General features: G+C 42.3%; 2 protein-coding genes across 2 annotated transcripts in view; both read right to left on the bottom strand.

Moving 5' to 3' along the window:
- The window catches only part of LOC128640333 (tyrosine-protein phosphatase non-receptor type 6), a 411,611-nt gene that overhangs the window by 248,378 nt on the left and 139,692 nt on the right, over positions 1-23,541 (bottom strand). The gene's annotated exons all lie outside the window — the stretch shown is intronic.
- LOC128640590 (calsyntenin-3-like) overlaps positions 1-23,541 on the bottom strand; it is a 145,582-nt gene that overhangs the window by 56,572 nt on the left and 65,469 nt on the right. Inside the window, exons 10-12 of the mRNA XM_053693060.1 lie at positions 22,611-22,839; positions 4,051-4,202; positions 2,014-2,162 (exon numbers count right to left, since the gene is read on the bottom strand). Of these exons, the coding sequence (XP_053549035.1) occupies positions 2,014-2,162; positions 4,051-4,202; positions 22,611-22,839 (530 nt within the window). The remainder of the gene's footprint in view (positions 1-2,013; positions 2,163-4,050; positions 4,203-22,610; positions 22,840-23,541) is intronic.

Here is a 23,541-nt window from a genome sequence, read left to right as displayed (position 1 = left end):
AGTGATAGTGACTGTGCTGGTGACACATGATGAGGAGTGATAGTGACTGTGCTGGTGACACATGATGAGGAGTGATAGTGACTGTGCTGGTGACACATGATGAGGAGTGATAGTGACTGTGCTGGTGACACATGATGAGGAGTGATAGTGACTGTGCTGGTGACACATGATGAGGAGTGATAGTGACTGTGCTGGTGACACATGATGAGGAGTGATAGTGACTGTGCTGGTGACACATGATGAGGAGAGACAGTGACTGTGCTGGTGACATGATGAGGAGAGACAGTGACTGTGCTGGTGACACATGATGAGGAGAGACAGTGACTGTGCTGGTGACACATGATGAGGAGAGACAGTGACTGCTGGTAAAACATGATGAAGAGAGACAGTGACAGCGCTGGCGACACATGATGAAGAGAGACAGTGACAGCGCTGGTGACACATGATGAGGAGAGACAGTGACAGCACTGGTGACACATGATGAGGAGAGACAGTGACTGTGCTGGTGACACATGATGAGGAGAGACAGTGACTGTGCTGGTGACACATGATGAGGAGACACAGTGACTGTGCTGGTGACACATGATGAGGAGAGACAGTGACTGTGCTGGTGACACATGATGAGGAGAGACAGTGACTGTGCTGGTGACACATGATGAGGAGAGACAGTGACTGTGCTGGTGACACATGATGAGGAGAGACAGTGACTGTGCTGGTGACACATGATGAGGAGAGGCAGTGACTGTGCTGGTGACACATGATGAGGAGAGACAGTGACTGTGCTGGTGACACATGATGAGGAGAGGCAGTGACTGTGCTGGTGACACATGATGAGGAGAGGCAGTGACTGTGCTGGTGACACATGATGAGGAGAGGCAGTGACTGTGCTGGTGACACATGATGAGGAGAGACAGTGACTGTGCTGGTGACACATGATGAGGAGAGATAGTGATTGTGCTGGTGACACATGATGAGGAGTGATAGTGACTGTGCTGGTGACACATGATGAGGAGTGACAGTGACTGTGCTGGTGACACATGATGAGGAGAGATAGTGACTGTGCTGGTGACACATGATGAGGAGAGGCAGTGACTGTGCTGGTGACACATGAGGAGAGATAGTGATTGTGCTGGTGACACATGATGAGGAGAGATAGTGCTTGTGCTGGTGACACATGATGAGGAGTGATAGTGATTGTGCTGGTGACACATGATGAGGAGAGATAGTGATTGTGCTGGAGACACATGATGAGGAGAGAATGATTGTGCTGGTGATACATGATGAGAAGAGACAGTGACTGTGCTGGTGACATGATGAGGAGAGACAGTGACTGTGCTGGTGACACATGATGAGGAGAGATAGTGACTGTGCTAGTGACACATGATGAGGAGAGACAGTGACTGTGCTAGTGACACATGATGAGGAGAGAGTGACAGTGCTGGTGACACATGATGAGGAGAGAGTGATTGTGCTGGTGACACATGATGAGGAGAGATAGTGACAGTGCTGGTGACACATGATGAGGAGAGATAGTGACTGTGCTGGTGACACATGATGAGGAGAGATAGTGACTGTGCTGGTGACACATGATGAGGAGAGATAGTGACTGTGCTGGTGACACATGATGAGGAGAGACAGTGACTGTGCTGGTGACACATGATGAGAGATAGTGACTGTGCTGGTGACACATGATGAGAGATAGTGACTGTGCTGGTGACACATGATGAGAGAGAGTGACTGTGCTGGTGACACATGACGAGGAGAGAGTGATTGTGCTGGTGACACATGATGAGAGATAGTGACTGTGCTGGTGACACATGATGAGGAGAGACAGTGACTGTGCTGGTGACACATGATGAGGAGAGACAGTGACTGTGCTGGTGACACATGATGAGGAGAGACAGTGACAGCACTGGTGACACATGATGAGGAGAGATACGACCAGGCAAACGGCATAACAGAGAAATAAAGCCACAGGTAATATGACAGTGACAAGGAGGTCCGTGCACTCACCTAACTGTTGTCTGTAGCCTCAGGGGCCGCACTCCTGGGGTTGGGAACTGTAGAGAGTTGAGATATTCAACGTGCTGCAGAGCTCGGCTGAAGGACAGAGGATCATCACCTTCCAGAGACAGCTGGGACTGAGCAGGATTCACATGAACCTGGAGAGGGTAAACACATGTAAGTGATGACACTATAAGCATTGACTATTCCCACTCTACGATTATACCCAACCAGCGACTAAACCCACCCTATGATTCTACCCGACCTGCAATTATACCAAACCTGCAACTAAACCCAACCTGTGATTATACCCAAACTGCAATGAAAGGGACAGTCAAGTCCAAAATAAACATTCATGATTAAAATAGGGCATGTAATTTTAAACAATTTTCCAATTTACTTTTATCACCAATTTTTCTTTGTTCTCTTGGTATTCTTAGTTGAAAGCTTAACCTAGGAGGCTCATATGCTAATTTCTTAGACCTTGAAGGCTGCCTCTTAGCTGCATGAATTTTGACAGTTTTTCATCACTAGAGGGTGTTAGTTCATGTGTGTCATATAGATAACATTGAGCTCACGTCTGTGAAGTTACCTAGGAGTAAGCACTGAATGGCTAAAATGCAAGTCTGTCAAAAGAACTGAGATAAGGGGGCAGTCTGCAGAGGCTTAGATACAAGGTAATCACAGAGGTAAAAAGTATTATAACTGTGTTATGCAAAACTAGGGAATGGGTAATAAAGGGATTATCTATCTTTTTAAACAACACAAATTCTGGTGTTCACGGTCTCTTTAAACCCACCCTGCCTGTTATTAGTAAATAAACATTGGGCTTCTGGGTGAATTTCTACAGTAAGATAAACTTCTCTCATGTATAACTTGTCTGCAGCCATTTGTAAAGTGATGACAAACACAAGGTGACTTTTTTATGGGACGGTTAGAGATGAGCAGCGGTCAGATAGCAAGTGACCTGCAGTATCTGTTACTATAATGATATCACCCTCCCCCGGTGTAACGTAATTCTTCCTTTTATTCTTCCTTTTATGTTTCTCTTTCATGATTTACATAGAGAATACAGTTTATTTATATTATCTAATTTGTTTCATTCCTTAAATATCCTTCATTGAAAAAATAGCAATGCACATGGGTGAGCCAATCACACAAAGCGTCTGTGCAGCCACCAATCAGCAGCTACTGAGCTTATTTAGATATTCTTTTCAACAAAGGATATCAAGTGAAGGAACCAAATTAGATAATAGAAGTAAATGGGAAAGTTGTTTAAAATTGCTGCTCTTTCTAAATCATGAAAGAAAAACTGTGGGTTTCATGTCCCTTTCATGCCATTTCTCACATTTGGTCTGATTATCACTCATTGGTAGAAATGACACAAAACTACACTGCTGTGTACGTGCGTCATTCCCAGAGAAACACCTCTCAAGCTCATCTCCTGAGGACCTTATAGTACTGATGAAGCTCATCTCCTGAGGACCTTATAGTACTGATGAAGCTCATCTCCTGAGGACCTTATAGTACTGATGAAGCTCATCTCCTGAGAACCTTATAGTACTGATGAAGCTCATCTCCTAAGGACCATATAGTACTGATGAAGCTCATCTCCTAAGGACCATATAGTACTGATGAAGCTCATCTCCTGAGGAACGTATAGTACTGATGAGACTCTTAGATCTCACTAGACATTCAACTTGAGTGAATTGGGCCTGAGTCCAGATACGCTGCATCTCTTGACCTTATTCAATGATATTGTACTCATTTACAGGATTAATCAGCGCAGGAAACATCTGAACAATGGCACCGCCCTATACGTCACTTTACGTTCCTCGTCTCCAAGGATCCCTCCCAACCTGCCCACTCAGTGCAAGTCCCATCATCTCAAGATTTCCCTCCTCAAAGATGCCTGGTACCCTCACTTCAAACACAGCCCCTGACCAGGCTTGCACAGCCCAGTATGATGCCCAGGGCACGTCTGAAGATATGGTTAGGTGGCAATAGATGGGATATATCAGGTGTTGCGGTAATATTAATATTTACCTTCATCCCCTTGCCCAGGCTATCAAAGTCTGTGTACTGGAGACCCTCCTTACACGTGTACAGGCACTCAATCACCTCCCGGGAATCCACAGGACCCAGACGCAGAGACAGGCCTGACATGTAGCCACGCAGGAAACGCCCGGGAACAGACCCTGGTAATGGTAAACATGAGCATTTAGGGACCAAACGTATAGGGACACATAACTACACAGGGACAATAGGTAATAAGATTCCTGTCACTATGTGTGACTGACGGGTCTGTAGGTGTTAGTGACACATAACTACACAGGGACAATAGGTAATAAGACAGGGGTCTGTAGGTGTTAGTGAGACATAACTACACAGGGACAATAGGTAATAAGACAGGGGTCTGTAGGTGTTAGTGAGACATAACTACACAGGGAAAATAGGTAATAAGATTCCTGTCACTGTGTGTGACTGACAGAGGTAGGTAATAAGACAGGGGTCTGTAGGTGTTACACTTACCTGTCACATCTATGCTGCCTCTTCCTGGTGTCTTGTCATCTGTTATAACATGACAAGAGGTTGTTACTTTACTCTGTAAGTAATGTCACCCCTGCCCCCCCCCCCCCCCCCCCCCCCCCCATGACCCTTCTTATTGAGGTTTCTGCTATTGGGACTGAGGGTCTCTTCTGGTGATTAGAAAACTCGGTTATTTTGTTTTTTTGAAGCAGATTAGAACTTTGTAAACAGCAAACACAACACAGCAGCCATGTTCCAATCTACCAAAACGCTTGAGCATTTTATCACAGGATTCTCTTCTATATAAGAACCCTAAATTATAGAGACCTATTTAATCTTTTTGGTTCAGCAGATCTTGGCTCTTTGTATGTCTTATTGTTACGTTTACACTTCACATTAATTAACATGTTAGTGTCCTGGTTTAATAAATAATTATTTTAGCATAGTGAGGGTTGTCAACTGTCCTGTTTTTCCGTCCCTGTCTCTTAAATATGTCCCATGTTCAGTTCAGCTTGTATTTAGTTTAATATTGTGTGCAGTGCAGTACTCCCACCACAGAGGTCACTGTGGCTCTGGATTGACTCACAGTTTTCTGTATGTGCTTTTTTCTGAAACGTTATCTTTGATCTTTTGTTAAATTTAAGTGTGTAGACAGGTGTCATGTAAGGGGAAGCCATGTGACATATAATACCAGCGAGGGGTAAGGGGGGGAGCTATGTGATATATAATACCAGGGAGGTGTAAGGGGGAGCCATGTGACATATAATACCAGCGAGGGGTAAGGGGGAGCCATGTTATATATAATACCAGGGAGGTGTAAAGGGGAGCCATGTGACATATAATACCAGCGAGGGGTAAGGGGGAGCCATGTGATATATAATACCAGGGAGGGGTAAGGGGAGCCATGAGATATATAATACCAGTGAGGGGTAAGGGAGAGCCATGTGATATATAATACCAGGGAGGGGTAAGGGTAAGCCATGTGATATATAATACCAGTGAGGGGTAAGGGAGAGCCATGTGATATATAATACCATGGAGGGGTAAGGGGAGCCATGAGATATATAATACCAGGGAGGAGTAAGGGGGAGCCATGAGATATATAATACCAGGGAGGTGTAAGGGAGAGCCATGAGATATATAATACCAGGGAGGTGTAAGGGAGAGCCATGAGATATATAATACCAGGGAGGTGTAAGGGGGAGCCATGTGATATATAATACCAGGGAGGGGTAAAGGGAGCCATGTGATATATAATACCAGGGAGGGGTAAGGGGGAGCCATGTGATATATAATACCAGGGAGGGGTAAAGGGAGCCTTGTGATATATAAAACCAGGGAGGTGTAAGGGAGAGCCATGAGATATATAATACCAGGGAGGTGTAAGGGGGAGCCATGTGATATATAATACCAGGGAGGGGTAAAGGGAGCCATGTGATATATAATACCAGGGAGGGGTAAAGGGAGCCATGTGATATATAAAACCAGGGAGGTGTAAGGGAGAGCCATGAGATATATAATACCAGGGAGGTGTAAGGGGGAGCCATGTGATATATAATACCAGGGAGGGGTAAAGGGAGCCATGTGATATATAATACCAGGGAGGTGTAAGGGGGAGCCATGTGACATATAATACCAGGGAGGGGTAAGGGGAAGCCATGCGATATATAATACCAGTGAGGGGTAAGGGGGAGCCATGTTATATATAATACCAGGGAGGTGTAAGGGAGAGCCATGAGATATATAATACCAGGGAGGGGTAAGGGGAGCCATGTGATATATAATACCAGGGAGGGGTAAGGGGAGCCATGTTATATATAATACCAGGGAGGTGTAAGGGGGAGCCATGTGACATATAATACCAGCGAGGGGTAAGGGGAGCCATGAGATATATAATACCAGGGAGGTGTAAGGGGGAGCCATTTGATATATAATACCAGGGAGGGGTAAGGGGGAGCCATTTGATATATAATACCAGTGAAGGGGAAAGGGGAGCCATGTGATATATAATACCAGTGAGGGGTAAGGGGGAGCCATGTGATATATAATACCAGTGAGGGGTAAGGGGGAGCCATGTGATATATAATACCAGTGAGGGGTAAGGGGGAGCCATGTGATATATAATACCAGTGAGGGGTAAGGGGGAGCCATGTGATATATAATACCAGTGAGGGGTAAGGAGAGCCATGTGATATATAATACCAGTGAGGAGTAAGGGGAGCCATGTGATATATAATACCAGTGAAGGGGAAAGGGGAGCCATGTGATATATAATACCAGTGAGGGGTAAGGGGGAGCCATGTGATATATAATACCAGTGAGGGGTAAGGGGGAGCCATGTGATATATAATACCAGTGAAGGGGAAAGGGGAGCCATGTGATATATAATACCAGTGAGGGGTAAGGGGGAGCCATGTGATATATAATACCAGGGAGGTGTAAGGGAGAGCCATGTGATATATAATACCAGGGAGGGGTAAGGAGGAGCCATGTGATATATAATACCAGTGAGGGGTAAGGGGGAGCCATGTGATATATAATACCAGGGAGGAGTAAGGGGAGCCATGTGATATATAATACCAGGGAGGGGTAAGGGGAGCCATGTGATATATAATACCAGGGAGGTGTAAGGGAGAGCCATGTGATATATAATACCAGGGAGGGGTAAGGGGAGCCATGTGATATATAATACCAGGGAGGTGTAAGGGAGAGCCATGTGATATATAATACCAGGGAGGGGTAAGGGGAGCCATGTGATATATAATACCAGGGAGGTGTAAGGGAGAGCCATGTGATATATAATACCAGGGAGGGGTAAGGGGGAGCCATGATATATATAATACCAGGGAGGGGTAAGGGGAGCCATGTGATATATAATACCAGGGAGGTGTAAGGGGGAGCCATGTGACATATAATACCAGGGAGGGGTAAGGGGAGCCATGTGATATATAATACCAGGGAGGGGTAAGGGGAGCCATGTGATATATAATACCAGGGAGGTGTAAGGGGGAGCCATGTGATATATAATACCAGGGAGGGGTAAGGGGAGCCATGTGATACATAATACCAGGGAGGTGTAAGGGAGAGCCATGTGATATATAATACCAGGGAGGGGTAAGGGGGAGCCATGTGATATATAATACCAGTGAAGGGGTAAGGGGGAGCCATGTGATACATAATACCAGGGAGGTGTAAGTGGGAGCCATGTGATATATAATACCAGGGAGGGGTAAGGGGAGCCATGTGATATATAATACCAGGGAGGTGTAAGGGAGAGCCATGTGATATATAATACCAGGGAGGGGTAAGGGGGAGCCATGTGATATATAATACCAGTGAGGGGTAAGGGGGAGCCATGTGATATATAATACCAGGGAGGGGTAAGGGGGAGCCATGTGATATATAATACCAGTGAGGGGTAAGGGGGAGCCATGTGATATATAATACCAGTGAAGGGGAAAGGGGATCCATGTGATATATACAGACATCCCAACCTGCAAAAACTAATTTCAGGGAGGTGGCTTCACCCACTACTGCGCCGCCACCCTCCCCAGTTATATTTTGGACACCTTGAAACCCAAATAAGATAGGGACTTCTCACTAAAGTCACATTAAAAAAAAAGTAGCTTTATTGTACAACCACATACAACAAACCTATTTTCCAGTGATCGTACGCTTGTTGAATGCTTAAATATTTTAGAATACGATGTTTAATTACGTGCAGTAAATAAGGTAGTATTTGTTTTTTATTTTATTAAAACCAGTGGGGGCTTTTTGGTTACTGATGCTTTGAGGGTTCTATAACGTCCCAGCAATTTGGGCCACATTGGATCATAGTACTTGGAGTTTCAGGGAGATTGCATTCCATTTGCTGGCATCAGGGAGCCGCTATTAAAATCAGGGAGACTCCCTGAACTTCAGGGAGAGTTGGGATGTCTGTAAATAATACCAGGGAGGTGTAAGGGGGAGCCATGTGATATATAATACCAGGGAGGGGTAAGGGGAGCCATGATATAGATAATACCAGGGAGGGGTAAGGGGAGCCATGTGATATATAATACCAGGGAGGGGTAAGGGGAGCCATGATATAGATAATACCAGGGAGGGGTAAGGGGAGCCATGAGATATATAATACCACTGGGAGAGGTAAGGGGGTGCCATGTAATATGTAATACCAGGGAGGTGTAAGGGGGAGCCATGATATATAAAATACCAGGGAGGGGTAAGGGGAGCCATGTGATATATAATACCAGGGAGGGGTAAGGGGGAGCCATGTGATATATAATACCAGGGAGGTGTAAGGGAGAGCCATGTGATATATAATACCAGGGAGGGGTAAGGGGAGCCATGTGATATATAATACCAGGGAGGTGTAAGGGAGAGCCATGTGATATATAATACCAGGGAGGGGTAAGGGGAGCCATGAGATATATAATACCAGGGAGGGATAAGGGGAGCCATGTGATATATAATACCAGGGAGGGGTAATGGAGAGCCATGTGATATATAATACCAGGGACGGGTAAGGGAGAGCCATGTGATATATAATACCAGGGAGGGGTAAGGGGAGCCATGAGATATATAATACCAGGGAGGTGTAAGGGAGAGCCATGTGATATATAATACCAGGGAGGGGTAAGGGGAGCCATGTGATATATAATACCAGGGAGGGGTAAGAGGAGCCATGTGATATATAATACCAGGGAGGTATAAGGGAGAGCCATGTGATATATAATACCAGGGAGGGGTAAGGGGGAGCCATGTGATATATAATGCCAGGGAGGGGTAAGGGGAGCCATGAGATATATAATACCAGGGAGGGGTAAAGGGAGCCATGAGATATATAATACCAGGGAGGGGTAAAGGGAGCCATGTGATATATAATACCAGGGAGGGGTAAGGGGAGCCATTAGATATGTAATACCAGGGAGGGGTAAGGTGAGCCATGTGATATATAATACCAGGGAGGGGTAAGGGGGAGCCATGTGATATATAATACCAGGGAGGGGTAAGGGGGAGCCATGTGATATATAATACTAGTGAGGGGTAAGGGTAAGCCATGAGATATATAATACCAGGGAGGAGTAAGGGTAAGCCATGTGATATATAATACCAGTGAGGGGTAAGGGGGAGCCATGTGATATATAATACCAGGGAGGGGTAAGGGGGAGCCATGTGATATATAATACCAGGGAGGGGTAAGGGGGAGCCATGTGATATATAATACCAGGGAGGGGTAAGGGGGAGCCATGTGATATATAATACCAGTGAGGGGTAAGGGGGATCCATGAGATATATAATACCAGGGAGGAGTAAGGGGAGCCATGAGATATATAATACCAGGGAGGAGTAAGGGGAGCCATGTGATATATAATACCAGGGAGGGGTAAGGGGGAGCCATGAGATATATAATACCAGGGAGGTGTAAGGGGGAGCCATGTGATATATAATACCAGGGAGGGGTAAGGGGGAGCCATGAGATATATAATACCAGGGAGGTGTAAGGGAGAGCCATGTGATATATAATACCAGGGAGGAGTAAGGGGAGCCACGTGATATATAATACCAGGGCGGGGTAAGGAGAAGCCATGTGATATATAATACCAGGGAGGGGTAAGGGGAGCCATGTGATATATAATACCAGGGAGGGGTAAGGAGAAGCCATGTGATATATAATACCAGGGAGGGGTAAGGGGGAGCCATGAGATATATAATACCAGGGAGGAGTAAGGGGGAGCAATGTGATATATAATACCAGGGAGGTGTAAGGGGAGCCATGACATATATAATACCAGGGAGGAGTAAGGGGAGCCATGAGATATATAATACCAGGGAGGGGTAAGGGGAGCCATGTGATATATAATACCAGTGAGGGGTAAGGGGGAGCCATGTGATATATAATACAAGTGAGGGGTAAGGGGAAGCCATGTGATATATAATACCAGCGAGGGGTAAGGGTAAGCCATGTGATATATAATACCAGTGAGGGGTAAGGGAGAGCCATGTGATATATAATACCAGGGAGGAGTAAGGGGAGCCATGTGATATATAATACCAGGGAGGAGTAAGGGGGAGCCATGTGATATATAATACAAATGAGGGGTAAGGGGAAGCCATGTGATATATAATACCAGCGAGGGGTAAGGGTAAGCCATGTGATATATAATACCAGTGAGGGGTAAGGGAGAGCCATGTGATATATAATACCAGGGAGGGGTAAGGAGAAGCCATGTGATATATAATACCAGGGAGGGGTAAGGGGGAGCCATGAGATATATAATACCAGGGAGGAGTAAGGGGGAGCAATGTGATATATAATACCAGGGAGGTGTAAGGGGAGCCATGACATATATAATACCAGGGAGGAGTAAGGGGAGCCATGAGATATATAATACCAGGGAGGGGTAAGGGGAGCCATGTGATATATAATACCAGTGAGGGGTAAGGGGGAGCCATGTGATATATAATACAAGTGAGGGGTAAGGGGAAGCCATGTGATATATAATACCAGTGAGGGGTAAGGGAGAGCCATGTGATATATAATACCAGGGAGGAGTAAGGGGAGCCATGTCATATATAATACCAGGGAGGAGTAAGGGGGAGCCATGTGATATATAATACAAGTGAGGGGTAAGGGGAAGCCATGTGATATATAATACCAGCGAGGGGTAAGGGTAAGCCATGTGATATATAATACCAGTGAGGGGTAAGGGAGAGCCATGTGATATATAATACCAGGGAGGAGTAAGGGGAGCCATGTGATATATAATACCAGGGAGGAGTAAGGGGGAGCAATGTGATATATAATACCAGTGAGGGGTAAGGGAGAGCCATGTGATATATAATACCAGGGAGGAGTAAGGGGGAGCCATGAGATATATAATACCAGGGAGGAGTAAGGGGGAGCAATGTGATATATAATACCAGGGAGGGGTAAGGGGGAGCCATGAGATATATAATACCAGGGAGGAGTAAGGGGGAGCCATGAGATATATAATACCAGGGAGGGGTAAGGGTAAGCCATGTGATATATAATACCAGGGAGGGGTAAGGGGGAGCCATGAGATATATAATACCAGGGAGGAGTAAGGGGGAGCCATGAGATATATAATACCAGGGAGGGGTAAGGGGGAGCCATGAGATATATAATACCAGGGAGGGGTAAGGGTAAGCCATGTTATATATAATACCAGGGAGGGGTAAGGGGAGCCATGAGATACATAATACCAGGGAGGAGTAAGGGGGAGCAATGTGATATATAATACCAGGGAGGAGTAAGGGGGAGCAATGAGATATATAATACCAGGGAGGGGTAAGGGGGAGCCATGTGATATATAATACCAGGGAGGTGTAAGGGAGAGCCATGTGATATATAATACCAGGGAGGTGTAAGGGGGAGCCATGAGATATATAATACCAGGGAGGGGTAAGGGGAGCCATGGGATATATAATACCAGGGAGGAGTAAGGGGAGCCATGAGATATATAATACCAGTGAGGGGTAAGGGTAAGCCATGTGATATATAATACCAGGGAGGTGTAAGGGGAGCCATGAGATATATAATACCAGGGAGGAGTAAGGGGGAGCCATGAGATATATAATACCAGGGAGGGGTAAGGGGAGCCATGAGATATATAATACCAGGGAGGAGTAAGGGGGAGCAATGTGATATATAATACCGGGGAGGGGTAAGGGGAGCCATGAGATATATAATACCAGGGAGGTGTAAGGGAGAGCCATGTGATATATAATACCAGGGAGGGGTAAGGGGAGCCATGAGATATATAATACCAGGGAGGAGTAAGGGGAAGCCATGTGATATATAATACCAGGGAGGGGTAAGGGGAGCCATGAGATATATAATACCAGGGAGGTGTAAGGGAGAGCCATGTGATATATAATACCAGGGAGGTGTAAGGGGGAGCCATGTGATATATAATACCAGGGAGGTGTAAGGGGGAGCCATGTGATATATAATACCAGGGAGGGGTAAGGGGAGCCATGTGATATATAATTCCAGGGAGGTGTAAGGGGGAGCCATGTGATATATAATACCAAGGAGGGGTAAGGGGGAGCCATGTGATATATAATACCAGGGAGGGGTAAGGGAGAGCCATGTGATATATAATACCAGGGAGGAGTAAGGGGAGCCATGTGATATATAATACCAGGGAGGGGTAAGGGGGAGCCATGTGATATATAATACCAGGGAGGGGTAAGGGAGAGCCATGTGATATATAATACCAGGGAGGAGTAAGGGGAGCCATGTGATATATAATACCAGGGACGGGTAAGGGAGAGCCATGTGATATATAATACCAGGGAGGAGTAAGGGGAGCCATGAGATATATAATACCAGGGACGGGTAAGGGAGAGCCATGTGATATATAATACCAGGGAGGAGTAAGGGGAGCCATGTGATATATAATACCAGGGAGGTGTAAGGGAGAGCCATGTGATATATAATACCAGGGAGGAGTAAGGGGAGCCATGAGATATATAATACCAGGGACGGGTAAGGGAGAGCCATGTGATATATAATACCAGGGAGGAGTAAGGGGAGCCATGTGATATATAATACCAGGGAGGAGTAAGGGGAGCCATGAGATATATAATACCAGGGAGGGGTAAGGGGGAGCAATGTGATATATAATACCAGGGAGGGGTAAGGGGAGCCATGTGATATATAATACCAGGGAGGAGTAAGGGGGAGCAATGTGATATATAATACCAGGGAGGTGTAAGGGGGAGCCATGTGATATATAATACCAGTGAGGTGTAAGGGGAGCCATGAGATATATAATACCAGTGAGGGGTAAGGGGGAGACATGTGATATATAATACCAGTGAGGGGTAAGGGGGAGCCATGTGATATATAATACCAGGGAAGGGTAAAGGGAGCCCTGTGATATATAATACCAGGGAGGGGTAAGGAGAGCCATGTGATATATAATACCAGGGAGGGGTAAAGGGAGCCCTGTGATATATAATACCAGGGAGGGGTAAGGAGAGCCATGTGATATATAATACCAGTGAGGGGTAAGGGGGAGCCATGTGATATATAATACCAGGGAGGGGTAAGGGGGAGCCATGTGATATATAATACCAGGGAGGGGTAAGGGGGAGCCATGTGATATATAATACCAGGGAGGGGTAAGGGAGAGCCATGTGATATATAATACCAGGGAGGAGTAAGGGGAGCCATGTGATATATAATACCAGGGAGGGGTAAGGGAGAGCCATGTGATATATAATACCAGGGAGGAGTAAGGGGAGCCATGTGATATATAATACCAGGGAGGAGTAAGGGGAGCAATGAGATATATAATACCAGGGAGGGGTAAGGGGGAGCAATGTGATATATAATACCAGGGAGGGGTAAGGGGAGCCATTTGATATATAATACCAGGGAGGAGTAAGGGGGAGCAATGTGATATATAATACCAGGGAGGTGTAAGGGGGAGCCATGTGATATATAATACCAGTGAGGTGTAAGGGGAGCCATGAGATATATAATACCAGTGAGGGGTAAGGGGGAGACATGTGATATATAATACCAGTGAGGGGTAAGGGGGAGCCATGTGATATATAATACCAGGGAAGGGTAAAGGGAGCCCTGTGATATATAATACCAGGGAGGGGTAAGGAGAGCCATGTGATATATAATACCAGGGAGGGGTAAAGGGAGCCCTGTGATATATAATACCAGGGAGGGGTAAGGAGAGCCATGTGATATATAATACCAGTGAGGGGTAAGGGGGAGCCATGTGATATATAATACCAGGGAGGGGTAAGGGGGAGCCATGTGATATATAATACCAGGGAGGGGTAAGGGGAGCCATGTGATATATAATACCAGCGAGGTGTAAGGGAGAGCCATGTGATATATAATACCAGCGAGGAGTAAGGGGGAGCAATGTGATATATAATACCAGCGAGGTGTAAGGGAGAGCCATGTGATATATAATACCAGGGAGGAGTAAGGGGGAGCAATGTGATATATAATACCAGGGAGGAGTAAGGGGAGCAATGTGATATATAATACCAGTGAGGTGTAAGGGGAGCCATGTGATATATAATACCAGGGAGGTGTAAGGGGGAGCAATGTGATATATAATACCAGGGAGGAGTAAGGGGAGCCATGTGATATATAATACCAGGGAGGGGTAAGGGGGAGCCATGTGATATATAATACCAGGGAGGAGTAAGGGGAGCCATGTGACATATAATACCAGGGAGGTGTAAGGGAGAGCCATGTGATATATAATACCAGGGAGGAGTAAGGGAGAGCCATGTGATATATAATACCAGGGAGGTGTAAGGGAGAGCCATGTGATATATAATACCAGGGAGGTGTAAGGGAGAGCCATGTGATATATAATACCAGGGAGGGGTAAAGGGGAGCCATGAGATATATAATACCAGGGAGGGGTAAAGGGGAGCCATGAGATATATAATACCAGGGAGGGGTAAAGGGAGCCATGTGATATATAATACCAGGGAGGGGTAAGGGGAGCCATGTGATATATAATACCAGGGAGGGGTAAAGGGAGCAATGTGATATATAATACCAGGGAGGGGTAAGGGAGAGCCATGTGATATATAATACCAGGGAGGGGTAAGGGAGAGCCATGTGATATATAATACCAGGGAGGGGTAAAGGGAGCCATGTGATATATAATACCAGGGAGGGGTAAAGGGAGCCATGTGATATATAATACCAGTGAGGGGTAAGGGGGAGCCATGTGATATATAATACCAGGGAGGGGTAAGGGGAGCCATGTGATATATAATACCAGGGAGGGGTAAGGGAGAGCCATGTGATATATAATACCAGGGAGGGGTAAGGGGAGCCATGAGATATATAATACCAGGGAGGGATAAGGGGAGCCATGTGATATATAATACCAGGGAGGGATAAGGGGAGCCATGTGATATATAATACCAGGGAGGTGTAAGGGAGAGCCATGTGATATATAATACCAGGGAGGGGTAAGGGGAGCCATGAGATATATAATACCAGGGAGGGATAAGGGGAGCCATGTGATATATAATACCAGGGAGGGATAAGGGGAGCCATGTGATATATAATACCAGGGAGGGATAAGGGGAGCCATGTGATATATAATACCAGGGAGGGGTAAGGGGGAGCCATGTGATATATAATACCAGGGAGGTGTAAGGGAGAGCCATGTGATATATAATACCAGGGAGGGGTAAGGGGAGCCATGAGATATATAATACCAGGGAGGGATAAGGGGAGCCATGAGATATATAATACCGCATGGGACACAACCTTCTCCGCCGGACTTCAGCAACCGTGAATACCAACCTGGGGGGTAGACTTGGGTTTTTTAAAGGTTTTTTTGGGGGGGTTTGTTTTAATTAGATCAGGGATGGGCAGTAAAAGAGCAAAATGCCCTTTAAAGGAAAATGCCCAAACAAATGCCCTTTTCAGGGCAATGGGTAGTTTAGTTTTTTTTAGTGTTAGGTTCTTTATTTTGGGGGGTGGGGGGGGGCTTTTTTATTTTCATAGGGATTAGGTTAAATTTTGTAAAATTTGATAATTTGATTTTTTATTTTCTGTAAACTTATTTTTTTTTTATAAACTAGTGTGCATTGTAGTGTCTTGCTATACAGATGATAAAGGGTTAATAATATAACATTATTAGATTATATATTAATATCAGGCTGTGTAACAGCTATATAAACTAGTGTGCAGTGTAGTGTCCTGCTATACAGATGCTGAAGGGTTAATAATATAACATTATTAGATTATATATTAATATCAGGCTGTGTAACATCTATATAAACTAGTGTGCATTGTAATGTCCTGCTATACAGATGCTGAAGGGTTAATAATATAACATTATTAGATTATATATTAATATCAGGCTGTGTAACATCTATAAAAACTAGTGTGCAGTGTAGTGTCCTGCTATACAGATGCTGAAGAGTTAATAATATAACATTATTAGATTATATTTTAATATCAGGCTATGTAACATCTATATAAACTAGTGTGCATTGTAGTGTCCTGCTATACAGATGCTGAAGGGTTAATAATATAACATTATTAGATTATATATTAATATCAGGCTGTGTAACATCTATATAAACTAGTGTGCATTGTAGTGTCCTGCTATACAGATGCTGAAGGGTTAATACTATAACATTATTAGATTATATATTAATATCAGGCTGTGTAACATCTATATAAACTAGTGTGCACTGTAGTGTCCTGCTATACAGATGCTGAATGGTTAATAATATAACATTATTAGATTATATATTAATATCAGGCTGTGTAACATCTATATAAACTAGTGTGCATTGTAGTGTCCTGCTATACAGATGCTGAAGGGTTAATAATATAACATTATTAGATTATATATTAATATCAGGCTGTGTAACATCTATATAAACTAGTGTACATTGTAGTGTCCTGCTATACAGATGCTGAAGGGTTAATAATATAACATTATTAGATTATATATTAATATCAGGCTGTGTAACATCTATATAAACTAGTGTGCATTGTAGTGTCCTGCTATACAGATGCTGAAGGGTTAATAATATAACATTATTAGATTATATATTAATATCAGGCTGTGTAACATCTATATAAACTAGTGTGCATTGTAGTGTCCTGCTATACAGATGCGGAAGGGTTAATACTATAACATTATTAGATTATATATTAATATCAGACTGTGTAACATCTATATAAACTAGTGTGCATTGTAGTGCCCTGCTATACAGATGCTGAAGGGTTAATAATATAACATTATTAGATTATGTATTAATATCAGGCTGTGTAACATCTATATAAACTAGTGTGCATTGTGGTGTCCTGCTATACAGATGCTGAAGGGTTAATAATATAACATTATTAGATTATATATTAATATCAGGCTGTGTAACATCTATATAAACTAGTGTGCACTATAGTGTCCTGCTATACAGATGCTGAAGGGTTAATAATATAACATTATTAGATTATATATTAATATCAGGCTGTGTAACATATATATAAACTAGTGTGCAATGTAGTGCCCTGCTATACAGATGCTGAAGGGTTAATAATATAACATTATTAGATTATGTATTAATATCAGGCTGTGTAACAGCTATATAAACTAGTGTGCACTGTAGTGTCCTGCTATACAGATGCTGAATGGTTAATAATATAACATTATTAGATTATATATAAATATCAGGCTGTGTAACATCTATATAAACTAGTGTGCATTGTAGTGTCCTGCTATACAGATGCTGAAGGGTTAATAATATAACATTATTAGATTATATATTAATATCAGGCTGTGTAACATCTATATAAACTAGTGTGCAATGTAGTTTCCTGTTATACAGATGCTGAATGGTTAATAATATAACATTATTAGATTATATATTAATATCAGACTGTGTAACATCTATATAAACTAGTGTGCATTGTGGTGTCCTGCTATACAGATGCTGAAGGGTTAATACTATAACATTATTAGATTATATATTAATATCAGGCTGTGTAACATCTATATAAACTAGTGTGCATTGTAGTGTCCTGCTATACAGATGCTGAAGGGTTAATAATATAACATTATTAGATTATATATTAATATCAGGCTGTGTAACATCTATATAAACTAGTGTGCACTATAGTGTCCTGTTATACAGATGCTGAAGGGTTAATAATATAACATTATTAGATTATATATTAATATCACTCTGTGTAACATCTATATAAATTAGTGTGCAATGTAGTGTCCTGCTGTACAGATGCTGAAGGGTTAATAATATAACATTATTAGATTATATATTAACCCCTTAATGACCACAATGTACCCTGTATGTCACTGGTCGTTAAGGGTCAGAACATAAAAGCACAAGTCTAGCAAGAAGACGCTATTAATACCCTCCCTCCAGCAGGCTTTGTGGAATAGAGCAGTCTCAACGCTGGTGGCAAGACCACGCTATAAAACAATCAAGTCCCAAAAAAAGGCCAGTGACATACAGGGTACGTCGCTGGTCCTTAAGGGGTTAATATCAGGCTGTGTAACATCTATATAAACTAGTGTGCAATGTAGTGCCCTGCTATACAGATGCTGAAGGGTTAATACTATAACATTATTAGATTATATATTAATATCAGGCTGTGTAACATCTATATAAACTAGTGTGCATTGTAGTGTCCTGCTATACAGACGCTGAAGGGTTAATAACATTATTAGATTATATATTAATATCAGGCTGTGTAACATCTATATAAACTAGTGTGCAATGTAGTGTCTTGCTATACAGATGATAAAGGGTTAATAATATAACATTATTAGATTATATATTAATATCAGGCTGTGTAACATCTATATAAACTAGTGTGCATTGTGGTGTCCTGCTATACAGAGTCTGAAGGGTTAATAGTATAACATTATTAGATTATATATTAATATCAGGCTGTGTAACATCTATATAAACTAGTGTGCAGTGTAGTGTCCTGCTATACAGATGCTGAAGGGTTAATAATATAACATTATTAGATTATATATTAATATCAGGCTGTGTAACATCTATATAAACTAATGTGCATTGTAGTGTCCTGCAATACAGATGCTGAAGGGTTAATAATATAACATTATTAGATTATATATTAATATCAGGCTGTGTAACATCTATATAAACTAGTGTGCACTGTAGTTTCCTGCTATACAGATGCTGAAGGGTTAATAATATAACATTATTAGATTATATATTAATATCATGCTGTGTAACATCTAAATAAACTAGTGTGCATTGTAGTGTCCTGCTATACAGATGCTGAAGGGTTAATAATATAACATTATTAGATTATATATTAATATCAGGCTGTGTAACATCTATATAAACTAGTGTGCATTGTAATGTCCTGCTATACAGATGCTGAAGGGTTAATAATATAACATTATTAGATTATATATTAATATCAGGCTATGTAACATCTATATAAACTAGTGTGCAGTGTAGTGTCCTGCTATACAGAGGCTGAAGGGTTAATAATAAAACATTATTAGATTATATATTAATATCAGGCTGTGTAACATCTATATAAACTAGTGTGCATTGTGGTGTCCTGCTATACAGATGCTGAAGGGTTAATAATATAACATTATTAGATGATATATTAATATCAGGCAGTGTAACATCTATATAAACTAGTGTGCAGTGTAGTGTCCTGCTATACAGAGGCTGAAGGGTTAATAATATAACATTATTAGATGATATATTAATATCAGGCTGTGTAACATCTATATAAACTAGTGTGCACTGTAGTGTCCTGCTATACAGATGCTGAAGGGTTAATAATATAACATTATTAGATTATAGATTAATATCAGACTGTGTAATATCTATATAAACTAGTGTGCATTGTACTGTCCTGCTATACAGATGCTGAAGGGTTAATAATATAACATTATTAGATTATATATTAATATCAGGCTGTGTAACAGCTATATAAACTAGTGTGCAATGTAGTGTCCTGCTATACAGATGCTGAAGGGTTAATAATATAACATTATAAGATTATATATTAATATCAGGCTGTGTAACATCTATATAAACTAGTGTGCATTGTGGTGTCCTGCTATACAGATGCTGAAGGGTTAATACTATAACATTATTAGATTATATATTAATATCAGGCTGTGTAACATCTATATAAACTAGTGTGCATTGTAGTGTCCTGCTATACAGATGCTGAAGGGTTAATAATATAACATTATTAGATTATAGATTAATATCAGGCTGTGTAACATCTATATAAACTAGTGTGCATTGTAGTGTCCTGCTATACAGACGCTGAAGGGTTAATAATATAACATTATTAGATTATATATTAATATCAGGCTGTGTAACATCTATATAAACTAGTGTGCATTGTAGGGTCCTGCTATACAGATGCTGAAGGGTTAGTAATATAACATTATTAGATTATAGATTAATATCAGGCTGTGTAACATCTATATAAACTAGTGTGCACTGTAGTGTCCTGCTATACAGATGCTGAAGGGTTAATAATATAACATTATAAGATTATATATTAATATCAGGCTGTGTAACATCTATATAAACTAGTGTGCATTGTAATTTCCTGCTATACAGATGCTGAAGGGTTAATAATATAACATTATTAGATTAGATATTAATATCAGGCTGTGTAACATCTAAATAAACTAGTGTGCATTGTAATGTCCTGCTATACAGATGCTGAAGGGTTAATAGTATAACATTATTAGATTATATATTAATATCAGTGGAAAAATGGCAAATAGATGGCGCTGGTCTGTACAGTGATGTTTCTCTATATGGCGAAGAGAAAAAGGGCTTGAGGTGTGTGTAGGATCCAATTAATATAAGTGCAGTATACTCACTCCATAAGTAGTGGGAGTTCAGCTGCGATGTAATGTGTCTCCAGAGTGATGTAGTTCCCCCAGAATAGTTTCAGAATCTCTCAAGAACCTGTTAATAGGTCTGCAAGCAAATGAAGACTCAAAATGACCAAAGGTGTCCAGTAAATCAAGAAAAAACAAAATAGTAACTTACTCCATAAATAGGAGAATCCGGGTTGTCTCAGCAAAGAAGAATATCAACAGTCTTCCAACTTTGATAAAAAGATATTTATTTAAGCTCAACGCGTTTCAACTTTTAGCAAGTCTTTCTCAAGAGCAATATAAAATCAATAAAAGCAAGTAGCTGTGTATGATCAATAAAAGCTACTTGCTTTTATTGATTTTATATTGCTCTTGAGAAAGACTTGCTAAAAGTTGAAACGCGTTGAGCTTAAATAAATATCTTTTTATCAAAGTTGGAAGACTGTTGATATTCTTCTTTGCTGAGACAACCCGGATTCTCCTATTTATGGAGTAAGTTACTATTTTGTTTTTTCTTGATTTACTGGACACCTTTGGTCATTTTGAGTCTTCATTTGCTTGCAGACCTATTAACAGGTTCTTGAGAGATTCTGAAACTATTCTGGGGGAACTACATCACTCTGGAGACACATTACATCGCAGCTGAACTCCCACTACTTATGGAGTGAGTATACTGCACTTATATTAATTGGATCCTACACACACCTCAAGCCCTTTTTCTCTTCGCCATATAGAGAAACATCACTGTACAGACCAGCGCCATCTATTTGCCATTTTTCCACTTGTATAAAACAGTCACAGAGGAGAGACTGTAAGAAGGCTGCGGTCTTATCTAAAAGGAGAGTATCAGTTCTTGTTGTTACATTTAAGTGTTATTTTCCATCTAGCACTGTATATTGTATCTTTTTGTATATATATTAATATCAGGCTGTGTAACATCTATATAAACTAGTGTGCATTGTAGTGTCCTGCTATACAGGCGCTGAAGGGTTAATACTATAACATTATTAGATTTTATATTAATATCAGACTGTGTAATATCTATATAAACTAATGTACATTGTGGTGTCCTGCTATACAGAGGCTGAAGGGTTAATAATATAACATTATTAGATTATATATTAATATCAGGCTGTGTAATATCTATATAACCTAGTGTGCATTGTAGTGTCCTGCTATACAGACACTGAAAGGTTAATACTATAACATTATTAGATTTTATATTAATATCAGACTGTGTAATATCTATATAAACTAATGTACATTGTAGTGTCCTGCTATACAGATGGTGAAGGGTTAATAATTTAACCCTAGCTTGCTTGGCACTTGCTATAAAGTTATTCTTCCTATGTCAGTTATGCACTTGAGAGTGAGGGAGGTGATAAGGAGCGGACACAAACTTTTACTTTCAACTTGTAATACGAACACAATCCGATGTAGGCAAAAAACCTCCGTCTACCAAAGTTAGCTTGAGAGCGGGAGCACAAAATAGCACTCCACTTTTAATCTAGCCCCTTGTTCATATAGAGCCCAGTATATCCGAGTGTTATATTTCATGTCTGATTCTAGTAATTCTAATGTATCAGAAGCCATAAACCAGCTGAGCAGAATATAAAGTTTACTTTTAGCAAACTAATGTGAAGGAGAGGACAGTGATTTTGTCTTTACCTGACAGCCATATCATCTCCCCCACCTCCCCACACCTTTTGATTCTCTCTCGTGCTTCATCCTCACCTGCCCAACAGCCGCCTATCATCAGACGAGCTTGGTGCCTCGGAGGCGTAAGTGCGCCATTGTCGTGAATAAGAGCAGGGTCATATGTTACTCCATCCACATACAGAGAGACTGTAGGAAACTCAAGACTGAGCGCGTAATGATGCCACTCTGCGTCACACACCTGTGAGAGAGAGACAAGCAGAGATGAGAGGAGGATGAAAGAGATAAAGGGAAAGAGAGAATGAGGGTGGGAGGGAGAGAAAGAGAGAGAGACAGAGGGTGGGAGGGAGAGAAAGAGAGAGAGACAGAGGGTGGGAGGGAGAGAGAGAGCCAGAGAGAGAGACAGCGGGTGGGAGGGAGAGAGAGAGAGACAGAGGGTGGGAGGGAGAGGCAGAGAGACAGCGGGTGGGAGGGAGAGAGAGAGAGACAAGCAGAGATGAGAGGAGGATGAAACAGACAGATAAAGGGAAAGAGAGATAGAGGGTGGGAGGGAGAGAAAGAGAGAGAGACAGAGGGTGGGAGGGAGAGACAGACAGAGGGTGAGAGAAAGTGAGACAGCGAGTGGGAGGCAGAAAAAAAAGAGAGACAGAGGGTTGGAGGGAGAGAAAGAGAGAGAGACAGAGGGTGGGAGGGAGAGAGAGAGACAGAGGGTGGGAGGGAAAGAGAGATAGAGGGTGGGAGGGAGAGAAAGAGAGAGAGACAGAGGGTGGGAGGGAGAGAGAGACAGAGGGTGAGAGGGAGAGAGAGAGAGACAGACAGAGGGTGAGAGAAAGTGAGACAGCGAGTGGGAGGCAGAAAAAAAAGAGAGAGACAGAGGGTTGGAGGGAGAGAAAGAGAGAGAGAGACAGAGGGTGGGAAGGAGTGAGAGAGACAGAGGGTGGGA

Source organism: Bombina bombina, chromosome 9 (genome assembly GCF_027579735.1).
Source record: "Bombina bombina isolate aBomBom1 chromosome 9, aBomBom1.pri, whole genome shotgun sequence".
Lineage (NCBI taxonomy): Eukaryota > Metazoa > Chordata > Amphibia > Anura > Bombinatoridae > Bombina > Bombina bombina.
This window is presented reverse-complemented; position numbering and strand designations above follow the sequence as displayed.